The sequence below is a fragment of the Pseudopodoces humilis genome, chromosome 1, assembly GCF_049639895.1.
Source record: "Pseudopodoces humilis isolate 2021_Gansu_Grassland_sample_001 chromosome 1, ASM4963989v1, whole genome shotgun sequence".
In the NCBI taxonomy this organism is placed as follows: domain Eukaryota; kingdom Metazoa; phylum Chordata; class Aves; order Passeriformes; family Paridae; genus Pseudopodoces; species Pseudopodoces humilis.
The window spans coordinates 24,874,635-24,898,131 of record NC_142200.1 but is presented as its reverse complement, the minus strand read 5'-3'; the positions used below and the strand labels follow the sequence as shown (position 1 = coordinate 24,898,131).

Below are 23,497 nucleotides of genomic sequence, written 5' to 3'. Positions count from 1 at the left end.
AAAAAAACTATTTTTAAAGCGATGGAACTATTTTTAAAGGATGGAAGATTTAATGAGTATCTATAGTAAGAATAGGATTTATCTTGCCTATGCCAGTGACACCCATCTCAAACTACAGAATTAATTGCTTTTAAATGCTGAGCATTTTGTCTTGACAAGATGTATAATGTACAATATGTTGATGTAGCTTTTAGAAATGGCATATAATGTTTTAAAAGTTACATGTTTCTTTACTTACAAAATATTTGCTAATATATAGACTTAGTTAAGTGAAAAAACAACTGATCTTGTCATCCACTGCTGCAGGAGAATGGAATAGTCTGACTGGGACACGTTTCCTTCAGTAAGAGCTGTTGGATTTGGTAGGGACAAGAAAAGAACGTTACTATGAAGACATGAATCCTAAACATCTCAAGTTTGTTTTGCCTAAATACAATGTAATTGTTACTGAAATAGCAACACATGATACCTGAACTAAGGAGAAGGATAAGAGAAAGAAGCTTTATAGCTACTACCTAACCCAGGCAATGTCTGATTTGGAAACTCCAAAAGAAGCTGTTCCTAAATGCTGATGAGGATTAGACTGTCCAGAAAAAAGCATAAAATATTGCTAAAATCCAAGAGGTGTCCAATCCATAAGCACATCCATAATCCACATCTTTGTATTACTCACAGGCTGACATAAAGCACAGTCATCACAGCTACTTTATTCCAAATACAGCTGAACTGGCAGGAGAGTTAGTGTCTGTGCTGTCCTAGGCTGGCATATTCACCCCGAGGTTATTACATTTCTCACCCTATCTGAGATTGCCAGTGAGGCCCCGTGTAAAGGGAAGGATGAAAAAAAGTATTGCTTTGTGGTATAATTATTATATGAAGTTGGAGGGACAGGAGAGTGAAGGAATGAGTCAGAAAAGGTTATGGCATACACTGGAGATTGTAACAGGAGTCAGTAGGGTTGCAGAGGCACTTTAATTTTCATGAATCACAACGATGCTTCCCTGAAATCCAAATACCTTTTTAAAAATTTTGCATGATCCATCAGTGAAAGATGTTAGCACTTCCATGAACTCAACTTGAGACACCCACAAAGGGGATTAATTGTCTGTTTTCAGCTGAAAAGTATGTCTTGTCTCCTTAATTAAATCTTGAAATTACCCTTTTTATTTCTGCTGGTGATTTACTGTCTTTGAAGCTTTTGCAATTTATTAGATTAATTCGGTGCTTCAGAAGTGGTATTCTGCTATAGTAGGGGCTTATCAGCAAGTTATGAAAATCATTTAAGATTGCAAATGAGAGAAATCTGTTGTATTACCTCTTCACTATGATACCAGAACTGCTGTCAGTCTTTAGTTCTCCTAGTTCTGGGAACTCTTCACCTCTTGAATATTTTAATTACTGTTGAGAATATTGCTTGTATTTTTTATAAGTTGAGAATTTGCTTTACAAACAGGAGATGATACTATTTGAGGGAACTGTGAGTTCCTAGCTGTCCATACTGGCTTCCAACTTCATGGGCATGTGAACTGCTCATTTATATTTATCTTTTTTCCCATACTGATAACATGTAACTAAAGACACTGAATTGCAAGAAAGTTTGTACCATTGTCTAACTCCATGGAGCATCTTGTGTTGTAAACTGCTAAATAAGTAATGCCACTTGAACAAAAGTAACCCCACAGTCTTTTATGTGATCATTTAATATAATACAATAAAATAAAATAGTCTTTGGGATTTGAGTGCACTGACCTGCTTTTAGTTGCTGTATAACAACTGTAGTTGATTTCAGAGGGAATTGGAGGTGCTCAACACTTCAGAAAATTAGGCCATGTATATTCAGGTGCCCAAGTATGCATTTGGTATCTTCCCAAATACACAGCAAGTAAGAGTGGATTTCAGTTGCTCTCCATAGCCAGTGATTAACTTCATAACCATGATTATGATGAGGGCTTAGTAAAAATCAGAAAAAGCAAATCTCATGTAGAGCAACAAAGCCTTGAGGTTGAAAGGGAGTTTAGCAGCAGTGTGTATGTATTTTTTTCATTGAAAGGTTCATTTTGCATAAAAGTGTCAGCACTCTGCATTTGTAATTTTCCCATGGAATACAGTGTTTAGAAATTTCATCAGCTTGGGTGGATAATCCTTTCAAAGGTAGATAACTTAAGTTCTAAAAAGGGAGGATTAGATCAGTGCTATGATACTGTGCATGAACTGTCAGTAGAACAGTTCAGCAGTGAATGAAAGAAAGCCAAAGTACTTGTTTCAAGGGCTGTGTTCAATCCTGTGTTAATCCTGATTAAGTTGTTGGTGAAAACTCACATGATATTCTCTGTAATGGTTAGCTGGGCAGTGCTGTGGGCCCAGGTGGAAGCAGGCACTCACTCTGCCTGACCTGGTACTGTTAAGGTTTACTTCTGTCAGCAAACACTGCATTTATAATGCCAAGGGTTTACGAAGGGCCTCATAGGTACTATTGTTTTTATTCTTTCAGTTTGCTGGTTTGTGCTTTAAAATTTCTAGATCACCTTCTTTGATTTGAATACCTAGTGCCATGTTAAGTTTTAATCTGTACACATTTAAACTAGAATGGGCTAAAATATTTTACAGCATACTTATAATTTGTAGGAGAGTGGATTTTGGTATTTGTTAGCATGAGTGCTTCTTTGCATGTTTATTTTAATAAATCGTGTATTTATAGGCAGCAAAATGGTTAAAGCTTCAGTAAAGGGGATCCCAAGTAGCTCTGTCTCAGTTTGTGTGTTTAACTGGAATATGGCATACCTGCACCATATCACAGAATTAATCTCTGTGCATGCTACGATTTTACTTTTCTTTGGTCACCAGATGTTTACCAGAAGAAATCTTCCCTATCATCACCTCTCTTATTATTATGCCTTTCTCTGCCTCAACCCTGACATTTAAAAATCAGTCTGCCCAGGAGTGATTTAGAGTTTAAAACCTAGAGGTTTCACAGCAGTATTGACTTAGCCATTCTTGTCATAATTTGCTTTGCGTTGAGAGCAGGCACCTTTGCTACAACTGGGGTTTTAAACTGCTGTCTTTGAATCCAAGTTTCATTTAAGAGAAATAACTGCAGGAAACATCCCGCCTGTGAGTGACTGAGACCTGCTTTCTGTGTTGTGCCCTGCAGGAGAGCCAGCTGGTGGGCAGCAGCAGTAGCACAAGGGTGGCTTCAGAACAGATGTGTGACAGCTACCTTTATTTATGTTCAGGAAGACAGATTTCACTTTCTGTGGTAACTCTGTCAAAACACTATAAAAGCTTTATCTCTTACTGTAATAATATAGCAAACATATTTTTACACACAAGGTTTGGGTTTTTTTCTTTACACTTTTAAAATGTTAAAATAAGGCAAAATCCAGGGTTTCAAGTGCACAATATGAACAATATCAATCATTTATTGTACTGATAGGTAGATTCACTGTTCCTTCACTTAATGTACACAATTGTATTTCACATTGCATAGAGAAAAGAGGAGACAAGCAGGTAAGATGTTAAATCACTGTGCATGGAGTAGGAATAAAACAGTGAGAATGAACTGGCTTAACCTTATTTTAGTTTTGTGTGGTTTTTTTTCCCAGCAAGACCTCATCCAGCACCACCTACCCCTTAACTTTCCGAGGCTCAGCCTGGAGAGAGCCCAAGGCCATTAGGCCATTCCTGAAATGGTATTTATTTGCTTGAGTTCACCTGAGGAATTCAAGGATACATTTCAGTAGGAATTCATTGACTGTAATCTTGAAGGATTGAGCCTCATTGTTTGAGACACATTTCAAATAAAATGCATTTGCTTCCATTTGTTAAATAAGACACACAAATGCATCTGGGAAGTTTTATGTAGCTAATCTGATAACCTGGAATTGCTTCCAAAACAGTTGTACATGGAGGCAGCATAGGTTTATTTGCTTTAAGACACAGCCCAATTTCCTTCCTTCACCAGTACTTACTGGAAACAGTGGCCTGGACATTCATGAAGTTGTCTGGCATAAATCTGGTGTAAAGTAAAAAGGGAGCCAGGCCAAAAAAACCCAAGGATGCAAGAAGATAGGGCTGCTTCATAGTATAGTTCCCATTTAAAAAATACATCTCTAGTATAATAAAAAGCAGAGCCCACCATGTAAATTAAATTACTAAATTGTTATAAAACCTGTACTATTTTTTTCTTCATTTAATGTCAAATTTTAATGCTAGTGAGATAGACTAGTAATTCAGTGTAAGATCCAAGGAGGCACATTTTTTTAAAATAGTCAGTTTGTCCTTTACATGGTACAGGTACAAGAATCCAGGAGATACACAAACTAGACACCAATAATCTTAGGATATTAAATTTAATTATAGATTACACAGAATATGATGTAAAAACAGCAATTTACTAGAATAATTATAACCTGCAAAATGTGAAAATAGTTTAGAAAATGGATTGTCATATTCTCTGACACAGCAATAGTCATGAAAGGTACACTTATAATATCATATGTTAATCTGTGTATTACCTATACTACCTGTCATTTAGCCAGGATTTCAAGACAGATTAAAGGCATTTATTTCTGAAGTGCCTATGTTTAAATTCAGTAAAACAGCTAGATTGAGAACACTATATTTTTATCAACTACTGCATGGAGGTCTATTCCAGATAAATGCTTTGTCTATATGCTATGAATTCATAATGAGAAGAGTAATTGTAAGACTGCAGAGAGTACAGACCTGTAAGTGGGTGGTTTGACAACTGAAAGTATTTCTTAGTGCCTTATAAAATTTTTGAAATCAGACATGCCAATGTCTCTTTCCTATTTCATATCTAGATCATATTTAATCTGAATTCATGTTTTATATTTAAAAACCCCACATTTATTTGTTATGGGAAAGAAATGTGTAGATCTTTTCATTATGTAGTTTAACAAGAAATGTTGCAAGTGTCAAAGGATATGATGACCACAGCAGTGTCAGCAGGTTTAATTTTTATCCAGCCGTGTTTATGAAAGCAAAAAACCCAACCAAAACCAACCCTGACATATTTAGTTTCTTTTTGAATATACAGACTGGCCCAAACACTGACATTCTCTTTATCAATCTTATTGTTACAAAAACTGTACATTACAAACAGTATAGAAACAAACTGAAAGGAATGTGCCACACATCCTGGCTAATTTTCTATATGCAGTTTAAAAATACAGCCTACTCCCTTATAGTGCACTGTTATCGTAGAGTACATCACTAGTTAAGTGGACATGATAGAAGAGCTCTAGTTTTCCTCAGCACAGAGAATAAGAGCCAATTCTGCTCGGTAAAGCTTTCCTCCATCAGACAAGGCCATGATGCTTTTCTTGTATGTTGCAAGGTTGGTAATGTCTAATTCCTATTTAAAGAACAGATAATGCTTTATGATCCTGTTTAGTTATCAGCATGAACAAGTTTACTTCCAATGGCAGGAAATGAGAAAAAAATCCCAGATGTTCTCAGCCTGTCCAACAGTAACACACTAAAATGTTTTTAGATATTTTTATGTTATCCCTATGATAGCCACATGTTAGCTTGCTTCTAGCTGTTGTCTCAGAAACAAGCAAGCTCTTGACAGTCTAACTGTGTAATCACAACTCCCCTGGTTCAGGATTTATACTGCTATTATTTCCACCACAATTTTTAGTTGTACTTTGACTTCAGGAATTATGACTTAGATGCTCTATATTTATCTTATTAGGGTGGATTAAAGTGTCCTTAAAATCCAAATTAAATCTAATCTCTAAGGGGAAAGAAGCCCTCTAGGATTACCTTTTTGTTCTTTTCACAGAGATCCTTCAGCAGGGCATCAAGTTCATTTTCATCTATATAGCCGTTGCCATCCTGAAAAATACCATTAAAGATAAGTTTAAACATTTATTTTTAATTCCAGAGATTATGGCTAGTTTTCCACAAATTCAGAAAATAAGTGTCAATAAGCTACGCCATTAATAAAAACATTTTTTTAAGACTTACTTGATCATACATCTCAAAGGCATTATTGAATTCTTTTGCACACATTTTGACACCCTAAATGCCAAAAGGAAAACAAACCCATTAATGACACCAGTTATGTGTGAAGGAAACAGGTTACCTGAAGAATGTGAATATTCATACCTGAAATTTAATAAGAAAATTTTCCTGTACAGGGAGTAGTCTTTGGAGAGAAAAAAACAAAGGTCAAAATATTTAACTGTTCCCATTACAGCACTTGGTATATGATATTTGTTGTGAAAAGAAACAGAAGACATACCTGGCCAGTTCAGTAAGCTCCAGCTTTCCATCGTTGTTTGCATCAAACATCCTGAGCTTAAAGAATATATAAATTTACATTGCTTATCAACATTAATCGATCTAATGAAGAAAACACTTATTTGGAAAACTTAAGTCAAATTAACTTTGTCCTGAAATTATGTCCCCAGGTTACATTTGCTGTGTAATGCATTTATTTTAAGTACTGACTAAGAAATTTATAGTAATTAATTCTACTGCAAAATCTTGATAAGAAAGCAGATGAGCAATTCTGATTAACCTGTGGTAAGTTAGGTCTTAATCTGCCTACACTGATTAATGAATGTCCTGTATGAGAAATGTGAATGTAATTATTTATAAATGACAGAAGTGTTGTTGTGGTAACATTTTACTTTCGACTTCATGTTATAATTGGGTAATAGAATCATTATTCTTTATTCATAAAGATGAAAAACTGTTTGGTTATGTGCAATAGAATCTAAGGCATTCAATTCCCTAGACAGAAAACAATAGACATTTAATTCAATTGAATAGGTTTAAGTATTTAAGTAAAGACAATATTTTGTTACTGTAATATATTTTAAAGAAAAAGTTAACAGATGTTGCAAATGATCATATTTTCTTGATGGTATGAAAATGGGAAAATAAATCTCTCAAAAAAAGCATAATTAAATTACAGTAATAACTATGTTAATAGAATTTCACAAAATAAGTGATTACTATTTCTAATAATTTTTAATATCTTTAATATTAAAGTGTTTTCCTTTGAGTCCATGAAAGGATGAGCTCCTGCTACCTGAGAGGCAGAAACAGCTTATAATAGCTATTAGAAGTAGATGAAGATATTGCTCCTGCATAGGACTTTCTCTTCCAGTATTTATATCTTTGTAGTTCCATTTTTCTACTTTCAAACATTATATTGCACTTACTATATAAAAGAGTCACAAAAGCAGCAGAATACAAAACATTATATTGAAAGCACCATCACCCACACTCCATCCCATCACTGCAATCACAGTAATTTTAGATGTAATTTATAGTTAAGAGGAAAAGCAACATCCTGTACTGACATATATACATAAACATATATTCTTTTAAAGAGGAGACTAATGTAATGCAATGAAAAAGACCTAATGCCACTTTGTTAATACATAATAGATGACAAAGGATACCAGAAAAAAAAAGTGGCAAATTCTACAAATGTTTATTTATATATATATATTATATACAACACCGAGGTTCCTTTTAACACTTCCTTCCTTTATATAAAAGCATCTGCCTTTCCTGCATTTCCCAGGAAAACAGATTTGCATTTGGAGGAGGTAAGCAGTGGCAGCTGTGAAGTGAACTTATTTTGTTTTTTGATGAGTTGTTAGTGACTGGCTCTGGCTGCCAGCAGCTACTTAGGACTGTGCAGTTTCTATTATCATTCTGTTTTCTGAGGACATGATTATTGAGCTGGGCTTATTTTTCTTCCCTTACAATTAAATTCTTTGTCAATGTGTGTCTTTGCAGAGGTCAGAACTTATAGAACACTTTAGGATGGAGGTCAAAAAGCTCCGTGAATGAAAATGTTGTCTTCAGCAGTGAATACAATTCTATGTACATGGTTTATACTGGTACAATGAACCAGCAGATTTTTCCAGGAGAAACACAAATTTTTTTCAGTCAATCTTAAGCAAGTTTGAGGGCTAGTACATCTACCTAGCATATTTTTGATTGTTAAAAGTATTTTAGGATGAAAACAAGCTGGTAAAACCAATGTAGAGTTATAACTATATAGTTGTTATAGTTATAGTTATGTATATATCTATATTTATAAATGTAGAGTTACACATTTCCTGAAGACCAGAATTCTGTCTTTATTTTTCTTGAGAAGCCCACGCAGAAGCCAGTACTGGTCCTTACCATGGAGTACCATAGCAATGAGATGGATGGATTGTATAAAGAATGGGCTGATTTAAGGCAGGGAAGCAACAGTTTTGCTACAGTGTTTATCTAAAACATCAATTTTTCTTTCTTGAAGCAAGGGAAAAAGGGAAGTGTGAGATGTTTGTAAATCTAAGGAGACCACCATGCAGTGATGGCTTTGAAGACAAGAGACAGACACCACAGTACTGTTAAGAAGGCAAAACATAGAAAGTAACACCAAATTAATTTGATCCAAACATAAAAATATAATTATGGGAAGAACAATTTTGCTCCTATGAAATGTGAAAACTTTGGTTTTACAACTAGAGGCACAAGGAAGGAAAACAGGGTAAATACTATGGCATGGCATGACATTATATAAATACCAAGAAGGTTAAAAATTCCTGGACTTTTCTTTTTAAGCAGTACTGAAAACTGCCCATCAAAGCTCTGTAGCTGCAGAAATACTTGCAGGGCTAGGTGCCACAGTTGTCTCTCTCTTGCAATGCCATAGTCTGATTGGGACCTGGTGGGTCTCCAAGTCATTTGGAGCTTTCCAGTGGCTAAAGATAAACAGAGTTTGGATTAGCCTATTATGCCTGTAAATAAACTTACCATTATTTCTGTGTATTCTGTTAACTTTGAGTCTTCAATCTGCTTATTTGCTTTCTGTAATAAATCTTTCAAGAAGCTCTGTTAAAATAAATAGAGTAATAGGTGAATTTTTATCTACAGAATAAAATGTTTGACTCACTAGCTTCAGATTAAAGTAATGGGAAATACTATTTTACTTCCACTATAGTATTTACTACTGGAGCTCCAAATAAGTAGGAAAAAATAGTTATTAACAGCTAAGAATATGTTTCTCTTGATAAGTTCAAGTATATTGCATTTTATTTGGAAAAAGTAACTAATAAAACTTCTTTCATTGTATGCCATTTGTTGTGTTGTGAATTTGGGAAAAAAGTTTGGCTTTCAAGTATACTGCTACTTAATCAACTCTATCAGTAAACTAAACTAATTAACCTTGGGCCTCCTTGAAAACTTGTATGCCTAATCACTTCTTGCAACATCAGAACAATTTTACAGAAAGGATCAATGATTAATCAAGTTTTGTCCTTGTGTGTGGCAGTACCTGATGCTAGAAGTGAATATTGCATCTTCCTACCTTGTGTTTTAAATGTGTGCAGCCAATTTGATTTCATTTTTGAATGAGAATTTGATGTCACATCACTGAAACACCAGCCATTTTACTTTAAAAAATAAGATGGCTTCCACCCATTCAGTGTTTTAAATTTTGGTATTAGATCTGTGACATCAAAAAAAGAAAGATACCAAAATGTAAAGGCATTACAAGACATAATGAAGGACCTAAATCCTGTCATCAGTTGGAGTGTCATTATTTCTATGCAATTTTTGGCCACATTTCAGGATAGGAAATGGGAGAGTTTATAAGAAAATGTATTTGTATTCCTGGACCTGAATGCAACCATATCAATAGTCTTATGTCTAACACCCACTATAGTTCTTTTAGCCTGGCCCCCTCCATGCTGGAGGCCCTTCCTGGTAGCCTGTATAATGAAGTACAGAACTGAAATATTGTGAATGGATGTTACAGAAACATGTTTAATCTTGTGTGCTTCAATGGAAAATAGAAGGGAAATTAAAAGGTCATTCAGTCCATGTCTCAGGAAAGGATTCTATCTAAACTTCTTGAATTACTCTCTGATCTGAGCTATTGCCAAACCTTTCCTAAACACAGGCAGTGATGAAGTCTTCCTCCCCCTTAGACAACATACTCTATTGCCACTACTATTGTTAGAAAGTTTTCCTGATTTCCAGCTTAAATTTCACTTACAAAGTTGTAAGTGGGTGTACTCCTCCCATAGCAAATACTTTAAAATGTTTGGGCTTGCCAAGAAATACTGATCTAAAAATAAAACTGGACATTTATGTCTTATTTTCAGTGTTAAAATGGCCTCTTTCTCTGAGGCGAATGAAACCTCACAGCACAAGCAAGATGAACCATTAGATATTCAGTTAAAACGTCTTCTTTCTTCAGCTGGCCCTCAATCAGTCCTGCCTTTTAAAATCTATTTTAAAATATAGCAGTCAGCAGCCATCATCTAACAGCTGGAGAGTTCTCAAGTGGTACCTTTTCCTGATCCCACCAAGTTTAAATACACCGACCTCATGCAATCAGTCAGCAGAAGAATGGGCTTGTCTGCCTGAGGGTTACCCTAAGCTTAGATCCTTGGGAAATGTCACACAGATATCAAACTCAAAAGAGAAAGGGAAAAAAGATTTTCTGTCATGAGCTCCTTTTCTGAGCAGAACAGTAAAAATTTTGAACAGTTTGATCTCCTGGTGCTTTATTTAAAACTTACATCCCTCTTCTTTATACCGCATATGGAAAAAATAGTCCAAATTAGATGGATAAACACTGCTAGATCTTTCTCTTGCTATGAATTACTTTGATTCCTTTGAAGGCAAAGCTACAATAATGAATCAAATGCAGTCGAACTGTGGAAGATGGCACCTTTCTACACAGAATACTGTTGTATGTGATCATCTCTGCTATGAAGAAAGGCAGAGAGAATTAGGACGCTTAAGCTTGGAGGAGCTTCAGGAGAACATCATCCAAGTATATAAAAACTTCAAGGGAGGGTGCAAAGAGGATGGAGCTAGGCTACTGACAGGACCAGAGGCAATGGTCACAAAGTGAAACACAAAATATTCCCTTTGAACATCAGGAAACACATTTTCACTGCAAGGATGGCACAGGTTGCCCATGGAGAATGTAGAGTCTTCATTCTTGGACACATGCAAAGGCCATCTGAACAAGGTCCTGGGCAACTGGCCCTGGGTGGTCGAGCAGAGGGCTTGGACCAGATGGCCTCCAGAGGTTCCTAACAACCACCCTGTGATTCCATGACACTAACTCAGCATCAACAAATTGATGTTGGTTGTATGACTAGGGAAATACAATCATTCTTGTTTCAAGATTTCTTAACTCTGAGGACAAGGCTGAGATAGCTAATGGGATAACCTCGATTCTGCTCTTATTTGTGCTTATTAAAGCTGATAACAAAATCCTACTAGGTTAACCAAGCAGAAGCAGCACAATTCCATTTGTGTTAGTCTAACAGTATTACAGTTAGGAAATTGTAAGGTTATGTGGTACTTGAGACAGCATCAACTGTCCAGCAGCATAGTGATTAAGAAAAAACACAACAAAGTTGCTCTTTTCCTTAAGAGGTGAAAAAAATAACCAACATAGTTGTCAGAGACTCATCTTGCTTTCTTAATTTTTCTTACTTCTAAGCTACCTGGTAGCCTAAGTCATTTGATACCAACACTGATCTGAATTAAAACATGGCTTAAAAATCATTGATCAGATTAGAGTTTCACTTTAAATAATCAGCTAATTGTGTTGCATTTTTTTGTCATGTTTGAAATGCAAAGACATTCACAGGTGGGTATCTGAAGAAAGAGATAGCAGCATAGGTTGTAATCCAACACCTGTTCTCATGTTGTGCATGCTCATAGATATTGGTTTACCTTAAGTTCCTCAGAATCAATGAAGCCACTGTGGTCACTGTCATATTTCCTCCATGTCTGCAATCAGAATGTGAATGCTTTAATGATGTGTTTATGGCAAACAGGTCTTCGATGGTTTTACAATAGGCAACTTTTCATACTGTACCTGCATGAAATCTTCACTTGACTTTAGCTGCTGGCATCTGAAGAACAGCAAGAAATTCTCTTCCGTTGGCAATACCTGAGCAAGCTGTAACAGAATTTAAGAAAAATTAAATTTTGGCTCTTCATTCATCCAGCTGAGCCTGTAATAGAGCATGAAGATTTTAAAAAGCGTATGAAATTCTTTGTGCTCATGCTGCTGGTGCTGTATTGTGGCCCACTTGGAAGCTTCATCCCGCTAGCTGAAGTATTTGGAAGATGCCTCTGAGAGGCTTCTGGCTTGCTGCTTTGTCAGAGTCACCAAGGTCAAACAGAACTTGAGGTCTGAGAGAAGGGAGCGAGGTAGCACATTACCAAAAGGGTAGCTGGGGAAAGGGGAAAATAATTCACCCATGCAGAATTAGGATCTGTATTAAAATCCATTGAATCAGCATGGAGGGAAAACATAACACAAGGCCTCACAGAGGATAAGAATGAGGGACCATGAATTAGGAAACTAAGAAATATAGACTACTCAGATACCAAGGAAAACCAAGAAAGAAAGGAACACTGACATGAAGAACATGTGTGTAATATAAATGGTTAAATATAAGGAAAAGCCAGGAGAAAAAAAAAAAGAAAATAGGGAGGGTAAGAGATGGCAGTTCTCATTTGTCAGTCAGAGAGATGTGTTCAAAAAGAGCTATAAATACCAGAAAGAAATCAAGAGGGCTTTTAGCCCTGCAAAACCAGGGATGGTTCTTCCAATGCCTTTTCACTACAAAAAGCTTTTTTAAAATCAGACATTATTGTACTGATTATAAAAAATGTTCATTTACTATAACTCAATTTTGGCAAGTGACAAATGTAGAAGATGGAAAGTATGCTGTATAATTTAATGTAAAATCATGATTTGTTTTTAACAAAAGCTCAATTTTTTTTTCTGTCCTCAAAATGTATGAAATATGTTTTGATTTAAAAAAAAACTTTTTACTTGAAGAATAGACCAGCTGTGATTACTATGGAGAAAATGGAGAACGACATATTTCTTAGCTGCATTATTTTATGTAAAATGACATCTGCAGACTTTCTGGAGTCCCATCTTAAAATTTCAGTTCAAATTTTTGTTTTTCTGCCTTCCTTTCACACCCTCAAATCTTTTGTTCTGCTTATTTCAGTGATATTGCCTAATTGCTGAGGCTTTTTTATTGGGAACCAGCAGAGCCATAAGTGACTTCAGCTCTCACCCCGCAGACACAACAAAGTTGTGGAGACATAGTTCTTGTTTCTCTAAAATCATATATGCAAGGAATCAGTTAAATTCTTTTTAGGGTTGGTACAGCTGAAAAGACACATCACAGCACCCTCCTTACAGAAACGGTGCAGCTGATGACAGGCTGTCAGGCCCATCAGAGCCTTCTGAGTGCTTTTGAGAGGCTGAACATGAAATCAAAATCAACCTAAGAAATGCGTTTTTGTCAGCAGCTTTCAAAACCTACTCCATTACAAATAGCATATACACGTATGGGTAAGTATATATTTATGTGCACGCAATAGCTAAATGTGTGTAACTTAGTCCTGGTTTATGAAAAAATGTCTTTATTTCACTCATGAGAGAAAAGCTTTGATTTTTGGAGTACACTCCAATTTAACAGCAAATGTTGAATGGAAGAACGATTTAGAATAAAAAAGATAGTTTGGGAGAAGTGACTGATTATAACAATGGGAAAGGATTTGCTTGTGTGGAAAATATAAATAAGATGTCATTCAATGACATAGCTAACTCCTGTGAATCTTGCAAGGGCACTGTAAAATAGTAACTGTCCAAAGGATCATTAACAGCTTATTAGTAGTATAAAACTATATAAGTATTATACTATATAAGTATACTATATAAGTATTTAATACTACTTATATAGTATAATACTATATAAGTATTTGAGGCACAGAATATATTACTTCTGGAAGAAAATTACCTTATTTTAAGCTATACCTCTCACCCTTTGTAAGTCCCAGGGGAAAGCATTAAATTGCTTTTTGTAGAAAATTCTGCATTATTAAAGGCATGAATAGATTGTGTGGAAACTGGTTCAACTTCCCAGTCCCAGTTTTATACCACTACCAAGAAGAAAGATGGAGACCTGGTGCTATTTTAAGTGATGACTTCTTTGTGGGGATCAGCATAGGGGGAATTTGTGAGCACGTTTGAGTAAGAGTGCAGAGCAGTGCAAGTCTGTGTATGGCAGCAATAGTAATTTAGTGAGCCTTGAGCTTTGCTGCTTTCATGGAGAAGGTTAGTTATCTCTGGCTCACAAATAATAGAGGACAGCTACAAAGCCTGAGACTGGTTTGACTCCTCTCTGGGCAGCTGCAGGCTGAAGTGTATCTTTATAGGCTACCTAGCAGAAAAAAAATACTCTCAGTAGCTAAAACAATATCAGATCTATATTCCGCACATTGTTCTCTAAGTAAATTCCATTGATATTTAATGCTATTTAAAATTCCTTTCACCTGATAGAGTGAATTTGCTTTTTAAAATTTCATAATAGAGCTTGGGAGTACAAAGAATATTTTAGGCTAATAAGTAGTCAATTTTATAGCAGCAGTAATCTTCAAATAATTTGAATGTGAAATTGCTGTGGTTCTGAATTTTGAAACCTTGGGTTTCACAGCCACATTTTAGTAAAAGCATTGGTCTCAATGAGTACAAAAGGTGAATTAAAGGTCTCTTACACAATGGCAAGAAAGTGGGCAGGTCAGGCTCTGCCTTTAGCTGGAGGACGCTGGATAATAGCCAGCGAACTAACTGCAGTGCGCTTGCAAAGACAGAATCAACACTTCATCTGAGCTGAAAATCCACTTCTTCCTCTGTGAAGCCACCCAGGACTCTTCTTTATCTCAGTCAACAGACCTTTCCTGAAAACTCATTATTGGCTGGCACATTCTCTGTCAAATACTGGGTGCTCATTTTGAGGGCTGGGAGTCTGAAGGCTTTACATAACTTTTCTTAAACTGCATTCAGACGATTTTCAGAAAAACTATTTGATGAACTATGTAAATGGGAACAATCTGGAATTACTGGATTTTGATTTTGTTTTTCATATAAGGAAGGAGAATCAAGTCCAAATACCAACTTCAATATCATACTGCTCTGCACGTACCACACATTTCATGAGTCCCATCAGCAGTTTCCAAATCAAGCTTCATGCTGATGTAAGGGAAACAAAATATAGCTATTTGGTTTGGAAACTGCTATATTAAGGGAGAAAGTCCCTTCAGTCACTGAACTCCATACTATCTCTATTCAGTTGCTTCCGTGGATGCTGAGCATGCTTGGCACTTCACTGGGGGTGGTGAGCCATATCTTCCCTCATTCCCTCATGATGATTTGCTCATCTTCCCTCATTAAGTCAATATCAGAATCAGAAATAGAATTTGAAAGGTAAAACTTCCAGTTATCTTTCCTAAGTGAAGAAGCACAGCCTTTTTAAGGCACTGTTCACACATTCTTCTTGCATTAGTGCTTTGCTATACAGATATTCAAAAAACAAATTTAAATAAAATTCTTCAATAGCAAATAAATTAGCATTTTTTAGTCCAAAACAAAAAAAATTGTTATACCAAATAAACGCTACTTCTTTCTAGATGCAAAGCTATTTGATCAATGCTAAGTAGTGTTAAAAGACGCACTTTTAAAAATTAATTGTGGCTGTGAGACAAATTGTTTATATTTCTGTGGCAGTTTAGTCATAATTACATATGCCTTTAAACAAATATATAAAATTCAGACATACGACAGAAGAGAAAAGGTATCTTGAAATGATCTATTGTATCAGCAGTGATACTTTCTATTGACTTCTACAGATTCTATTCAATCCTCTGTTTTAAAATTAGATACTGACCCAAAGCTGGTCACTGTAGAAATTTTGCAGGGCTGGCTTGTTTCCAGCTGTTTCTTAATTAGCTCTCTAGGTCAGATTTCTTATTATCCAGAAAAAAATATAGTATCATTTAATAATAAAACCGCAGTCTCACTGCACTCAGAGTGACATAAATGAGTCATTGATTTAAGCTCAGAGAAGTGACTTCTCAAACTGTAACCCTATAACCCCACAAACTCTCCTTTTTGACTTGCAGTGCTGAAGAGTGAAATTCAGAGAGAACACAATGGTTCTCCCCTTCCTAGCAAGTTGTCTAAGTTATACAATTGTTGAGCAGCTGTATGAGGAGAAACTGCTTATCTTCAGCCTCTTCAGAAAATGGGAGTAAGGAAGATGGGAATTTTCTGCCTGCAGTTCTGTTAAAGTTCAAGAAAGAATTTCTTGGGATTTCCTTTCTTAGTCATGATTGACATGCTGACTTACCATATATGGGGTTTTTTATAATAGACTATATATAATGATAGCCCAATGAAGCTCACTCGGATGTTATCATCACTTTTAGGAATGGTGACAGAGCACGAGTTCAAAATCACAGGTAGTACTACGTGACATTACTTTCCATCAAATTACCTTTATAATTTAAATTTCTAAACTAGAACTTTTATCTGCTTTGTAGAAAACTTAAATTGCTGTTGATGCTTATTTGTATCAGATGAAGTTGAATAGAGAAATGACTTGTGGTGAAATGTCTAAAATGTGGTAAGGAATACATTACTTGTTAATGACAAAGACTTGTTAGTGTAAAGAGATCTTAAAAGTGAGGAAGAAATATTCTGTGTATCTAAAAATCCACAGTATTGGCATATTTTGCTCACATTGTTCTGTGCTAAATGTATTTTCATCAAGTAAAGTTACAAAATAACTGTCTTACCTCAACTATACCTATTTTTCCATCAGTAGACTTCCCATATTGGTCCACAAAAGCTTTCATTTCAGGTGTTAAATCCTACAAAGTTACAATGATAGAGTCATTACTTTAAAATGCAAGAAACATATGTAAACATATGTAAACATATATTAAACTTGAATAATCTATTATTTGCCAAATAATATACCACATTTAATGAAGTACTCACACATTGCAGCTTCACTCACCAAGTTTAAATGAAAATAAGGTGGGTTTTTAAATAACATCATTCTGATAAATTTTACTTCCTAGGGAATTATAGCCAGTGTGAATGATATTAAGACAGATGTGTTGGAAGATGTGTCTAACAGTTCCTTTGTTTAAGATGGTGACAGTGAAGTTAATAAGCAATTATTACTCCATTTTATCACTTTTCATTTTTAAATTAGTAACTTGAAGGCAGTGCAGAATCTTTCAAAATAAGGAAAAAATTTCAGTATAATACATCTGAACACCAAAATAGTCTTTCCATGTCTTTGAGTGGATTTTTCCTGAACAATGGATGCTATTTTAGTCTTAAAAGATCTCATCACAATATCATATTTTTCACTGTTTAGTGTTTGGTTATCATGGAAACAGGGACAAAATGTCACTGTAGAAAGGGAGATTTAGGTGGGAGAAAATTTTAAGCAGTACCTTAAATCTGGCAGAATAAAGCCATCATTGCTGTCCACATAAATTATGGTCCCTGCTATACATCTATTCTCTAAAGACTATTCTCATTCTAGGCTACAGCAAAAAGTACCAGCCTTGGGGTAAATGTCTAAATATTTGATTTCACACTTCAACTTGACCTACCTTTTTCTGATATAAGATAACATCAAACTTCAATACTGATTAAACTTCAATTTTATTTCTTAGAGGTGGAAGCTGGTGAAACCATTCAGCAAAAATAGGGTTACAGTTATATTGAAACAATGGGCAATAGTACAGTTATAGATGAAGTTATGTCAGACTTTGGAAATTAAAGGTTTAGTTGTCCTAATCAGATCTAATAGATCTGATTATATAGCACCTAAGTGATTTTCTCACTGGAGACACAGGGACTCTCAGCTGTACAAAGTCCGTTGAAGCTTGTCCCAAATTTCACCTGCCAAAGCTAACTAAAATGTCAGTTCCTTGTAGCTGATACAGTCACGCCCTAGTATCCTATTTCTGTCAAAGTCATCTACAGCAGGTTAGTAATTTGCTGTGGCTTTAATTAGAGATGTGGTTATTAATATAATGGACTTCAAAGTCACCTTTCATCTAATGATCCCAAAGTGGGGACAAGTTTGCTTAGCAGATAGAATGAAGAATTAGACACTTGGATTTTAATTAGTCCTGGTTAAATATTTTACTAATCTTTCTAATAGCAGCTCTGCAGTGCCAGACAGTGTCCAGCCATTGAAGGAGGCACAGTTGATTACAGGTTAAACAAAATAGGAAACTTACCCTCTAGTTCATTATTCAGAAATTATGGTGAGTTTTTTGGTGTTCACTTCACCTGCTCATGAGCTGCTTGAAGAGTTTTTTGAGTTATGTTATTCAAATAAATATTTTTAGCCAAAAAAACTTGCCTAAATTTAACCAAGTCTAGTCTTAAAGCTGATACAGATGCAGCGTGAAGAAACTAGCCCTTCATGCCTCAGTTGGACACCTCAGAAAAGATACTTTCCCAAAAAGTGGAAAAAATTAGCTTTTCTGGATATGATTTAAAAATGTAAGGATAGTTGACACTACAGAAACACTCACATAATTATACTCATAAATCCCATTCTTCTGTGGAGAAATATTGCCATTATCTATATAGGCAGGGAAAGTGAGGAACGGGTGTGGAATAGCTCAGACAAGATCCCCCTATTGACATTTTATCAGTCTCTGCATTGGTCACTTACATCCCAGTGTTTCTTTTGGCAATTGGCACACCCAAACAGAGAATGTATTGCATAAATGAGGGTCGCAATAAGTGGAAACTATGTTTATACACTTTTGTAGCTTTTATCTTTAAAAAAGAGTTCTTTTAACATGTCTGAAGTTATTATACCAGATCAATTCAGTATCTACCATAACGCATGAAGCAAAAAGGCCAAGGACTAAAACTTCTGAGTAGACATTTCCCCCCTTTCAGGGGGGCCAACCTGAATCAATCTGCATGCTACCTCTCTGAGAAAAAGCAGCTGTGAAAGTACAGGCTTACTGAGTGGATTAATACAAGGATTAGCATCAGAACATAATTAGAACAGTTCTGTAGTTGGGAAGAATACTGGGCAATATTAAACCATCCTATTCAATGACAGCATCAATGTGATTCTTTAATGCATGTGGCAAGACTGATGTAAAATCCAGCTATGAAGAATGCATAATTGAATATTTCAAAAATAGTGAGCAGAAGAGTGACCTGAAATGCAGAAGTTAATGATGACAAAGAAGGTTTGGGGTGTTAAAAGAAGGACAAGGAAATGACATATAACCTACACTAGTTTTTCAATGTGTCCCTTCTGGCAAAAAAATAGATATTCAAAGATACTGAATTAGTATCCCCTGAGACAAGAAATGAGCTAATGAGATGCTTGTTTAGCAAATGAGCCTTCAAATGCAAGAATCAGGTTAGAATTGAAACCTAAGATAACATATAGCCATACTCCAGAGCCCACAGAGCGGGTGCTGAATTTGGTTTTGCTACTGTAGATTTCTCTTTTCAGCAGAGCACTCCAAAGCTAGGTTTGAGAAATGGGACAGAAAAACTTAAACATCTGAAAATTAACATCTTAACATCTGAACTTAAAAATTTCTAGAATACAGTGCCAGATACCAGCAGGAGTTATTTAAAAAAACCCACATACATTATACTATTTGTAGCAGATAAGAATAATTCTGCAAGGGTTTCTGTGTTGCTTTGAGTAGGCTATGTTTTTAAGAGATGCACACTTGCTTCAAGAGAGAAAAAATCCTGGCCTTAAAATTGTAAGTATTTTTTACCTTGAGCTTCTAGCATTTCTACTAATAATGTCATTCATATTAAATATAAATCTTTAATATCTTCTTTCTACTGAGCAAACTTAAGTTTCCTGCACTTTAGCATAGAAGAGGGATTTGTTCTGTTGCAGTACTAAAAATGTATTGAAGTTGTTTAGTCTTTTCTGTGAAAAAAATAGATTTTTTTCCCTCCTAGAAAACCCACATTTCTTTCCCAATTTTCTGTTTTGAGTTTTTTAACTTCAGTTTTGCTATATTTTATTTTTACTTTTAGTTTGAAGTTCCGCTTAGAAAAATGAGAGCCTACACTAATGCCTCTAATAAGAATTAACCACTACCTAGACTGCAGTAACAGAGGCATTGCTGGAAGACAGATTTTCGTATGTGCAAAGTTTGTACTCACACAATTTATATGATACAATTTTTCCACAAAAACAATTAATATTCATATTAATTATTTTTTTTTTCTGCATTTAGGTCTAACATATATAGGAACTTTCAAAGTAAAGTTAATTATTGAAAAGCTATTTCTCAGTTTGGAGGCATTCTTATTATGAAGTATTAATCTATTTCCTCCATGCACACATCATCCACTTAAGTTATATTTTTTTTTCTGTTTCTTCAGAAGTCTTCTAGCATAGATTCATTTAGATAAGTTATATATTGGGCTTTGATGCTAAAGGTGGCTGTATTTTTTTCACGGAATCTTTAATTTTTTTCTTTCTCCCTCCCTTTTCTTTTTCCTCCTGCATGGGTATAGTTTGGAGGAAATTAATAATTAATGTTTCAATAACTCATACACAGAAGTGTTTTGACGACACTGTCAAAAACTTTGCTGTCTCTCTGAGCCATTTAAACAGCCAGGATTTGGTACTCATATTCCCGGTGAAGAACAGTAAGTGTTCAGGAGTCATCTGCAGATCTATTTAGTGACCACCAAGGGGCAGAAACGCATTTCAGCCCGTGCTGCCCATTAGTTGTGAAATTAAGAGTCCAGGAACCCTGAAGTGTTGGGTTTCTCTCTTCCTCTTTTTTTCTTTCTCATCTTTTTTTTTTTTTTTTTTTTTTCCTCTCCCCCCGCTTTTCCCAGCAAGTTTTTAATGAGTTCATATCTGGATCAGATAAGATTAATTGCAATGGGATAAGGTCTCATCCAATCCAAGACAAAAAGCATCCACACATTTCTTGACTTTTCTTTTTAAGCTGTCAGAAGTATCAGCTTGTAGCCTGGTAAGGTACGAGCGGGAGCCGCTCGTCAGTGAGGTGGACCTGGTTTCACCTTTCCAAAGCAGACGATTTATCTGATTTGCAACCCGCTCCTTTCTAACCAAGCTCTTTCCCTTTGCTCGGTGCGGCAGGTGCATGAACCGTGTGATGGCAAGAGAGAACAGAAGGAACCGGGGCACTGGAGTTGGCTCAAGAAAACTCTTCTTTCCCGAAGAAGATGGAAAAGTGGGGCGAAACATTAACCTACCAAGCCTGCCTTCTTCCGTGCCTGCTGCAGCTCCTGGATGAAGTTTTGTAGCTCCTTCCCGTCCATGAACCCATTGCCTACAACAGAAAGAGTTACGCTCGCCGTCACCGCTCCCTCCAAACTCTCTCTCCGTTCTCCAGCGCCGGCAGGGCCCTCCCGGCGAGCGGCTCCCCGCGCACCTCGCCCGGCACCGGCCCCCAGCCCCTGAGGGCTCCGGGGCTGCGCCCGAGGCGGCGGGCGGCGGGCGGGCACCGGGCCGCTTTCGGGCGGGCAGCGGTGCTGTCCCCCCAGCCTCCCGCGGGCTCGCCCCCCTCGCCCCCCGCGCCCCCGCCGCCCCGGAGGGAAAGGAGTCACCGTCGGAGTCGGAGTGGGGCCAGATCTCGAAGAACTGGGCGGGCGGGAGCTCCCCCCCCTGCAGGTGGGTCTCCGCCGTCATGGTGGGCGCGGGGCGGCGCGGGGGGGGGGGCGCTGTCCGCGGTCCTGACTCGGCTCTGGCCGCGGCCGGCGCGGAACGGCAGCGGCGGGTCCCGCGGCTCCTCCCGCCGCCGCCCCGCCGAGGGCTATTTATGAGGCCGTCCCGGCTGGGCCACTCCCCCCGGCGCTGCCCTCCCTCTTCGCGGGCCCCGGCGCTGCCCTCCCCGCCCTGCGCGGGGGGGCCGGGGTCTCCCGACGGCCGCACCGAGGCTGGGGCCAGCCCTGCGGAGCCCTCGGGAACTGACACCCCTCGACGTGGGAGGGGTGTGTGGGTGCCGAGCGGGGAGCCCCGAGCAGAGAGAACAGCGCTGAACGACCAGCTCAGGAGGTCCTGCGCATCCCTTGCTGTGGAGAGCATGCCCATGAGATGTGGGACAGAGCCTCCCAGCTTAGCCGTGGGGTTTCCATGTGGAAGAGGCTCCATGAGGAATTTTAGAGCGTGGCTTGCAGCACCTCAGGATGTCTCGGTACAAGGAAAAAAAAACACTTGAGGTGCCATGTGGGGTGCAAGGAACCCTTTTTTCACTGTTCCATCCCCAGTCCAGACCTGCAGACCAGCTTTGCACAGAGCTGATCTCTGAAAAGCCACAACTCTTTACCTGATGTTCCTTCTGAGATATAATGGGATATCGAGATATCCATATTGAGATAGCATAGAAACAGTGCAGAGGCATGAGGGACACTACCACAGTGTGCTCTGACTGAGCAAGAGCATTTTTTTTGGTAGACCAGCTTTGGAGACTTGCTCTCTTTTAAGCAATAAGTTAGAGGAAAAGAACAGGGGAATCATCCTCTTGCAGTGGGGAAACATGGTGCTGTGCTGGTAATGCTGACTAAGTCCCTTTTGGAATGACTAGTTTTGGTCATTAGGGCTATCTGGGTACCCTGAACCACTGAAGCTGCCTTTCTCCTTCCAGCAGTATTGTTCAGATACTATGCTGAGTTATGATGTTTCAATGGCCAAGATGACTGGCTGACAGGACATTTCCAAATTCAGGAGGTAGTACAGTAAAGATAAGAGATGCAAACAGCTGGGAAACCCAGAAATCTCCATGTGTTAAGTGGTTGGCATGACTAACAGTAAGATAATAGTATGCTAAGACTCACAGCATGAGCACAAAAAAAATAACAGGATAATTCAGAAGACAGCAAAATGTCAATGGGGATGGATAAACCACCAGGATGAGAGGGGGATGTTTAGTTAAAGGCTGACATGTCATGAGAGGGATTTCAATAGTTTCAGTGGCTGAAATCTTGTATGCATTATGGAACAAGATGTAGACATAGTGATTAAGAAATCATGAGACCTTATACTTGATTCCTTCCATCTTTCCATTCTCCTGTTTCTACACCTGTTATGTGCAGCCCTTTCCTTCTGGCACTGCTGTTTGGTTGTGAGTTCTTCAAGAGATACACCAGGTTTGCCTGTGTTTTTAGCTACTGAACAAAACAGCAGCTGAGAGAAAAGGCACAATAAACTGATTTTTAATCTCTTCAGTTCAAAATATTTGTATTAATAAAAAATGTTTAGACTAGTTTTCCTGTCACAGATACACATTTTACTTGCAAAAGGGCTGAAGAGATTTTAATATTTCCTTACAATCAGGCTCTGTGTTTTACCGTGTAAAAAAGAAATAAAAAATCATGACTGGGCTGATTTCCCATCTAGGAACCACTTTTCAGGCATGGCTTTCTCAGACAAGAAGACTTCAGTGGGAGTCATATAATGAAACTTTTGTAATCTACCTACATCTTTTCTTGAAAATAAAAATCTGAACCTAGCACATTTCCATAAAGTAGCAAGAATGACCAGAAAAGAGAATTCAGGAGGCTTATTTTAACAAGGAGAAAGACATGGCAGAGCTCTGGCCTCAACAAATG

General features: G+C 37.3%; 1 protein-coding gene across 1 annotated transcript; it reads right to left on the bottom strand.

The window, feature by feature from the left end:
• Positions 1-4,335: 4,335 nt before the first annotated feature.
• Positions 4,336-21,617, bottom strand: CALB1 (calbindin 1). The gene is made up of 11 exons (XM_005517036.3): positions 21,497-21,617; positions 21,143-21,219; positions 16,675-16,749; positions 11,888-11,971; positions 11,743-11,799; positions 8,797-8,874; positions 6,272-6,327; positions 6,136-6,175; positions 5,995-6,048; positions 5,791-5,862; positions 4,336-5,377 (listed from the first exon to the last, which is right to left on the bottom strand). The coding sequence occupies exons 1-11, from the start codon at positions 21,576-21,578 to the stop codon at positions 5,264-5,266; spliced, it is 789 nt and encodes a 262-aa protein (XP_005517093.2). The 5' UTR covers positions 21,579-21,617; the 3' UTR covers positions 4,336-5,263.
• Between the last annotated feature and the right edge of the window lie 1,880 nt (positions 21,618-23,497).

Bases quoted from the DNA above. Each gene is read 5' to 3' on its own strand.
- CALB1 (XM_005517036.3), bottom strand. From the start codon at position 21,578: ATGACGGCGGAGACCCACCTGCAGGGGGGGGAGCTCCCGCCCGCCCAG. The intron at 16,750-21,142 runs GTAGGTTAATGT...GTAACTTTGTAG, and splicing joins CACGGAAGAAGGCAGGCTTG to GATTTAACACCTGAAATGAA. The intron at 8,875-11,742 runs GTAAACCAATAT...TTATTTTAACAG, and splicing joins TTGATTCTGAGGAACTTAAG to AGCTTCTTGAAAGATTTATT.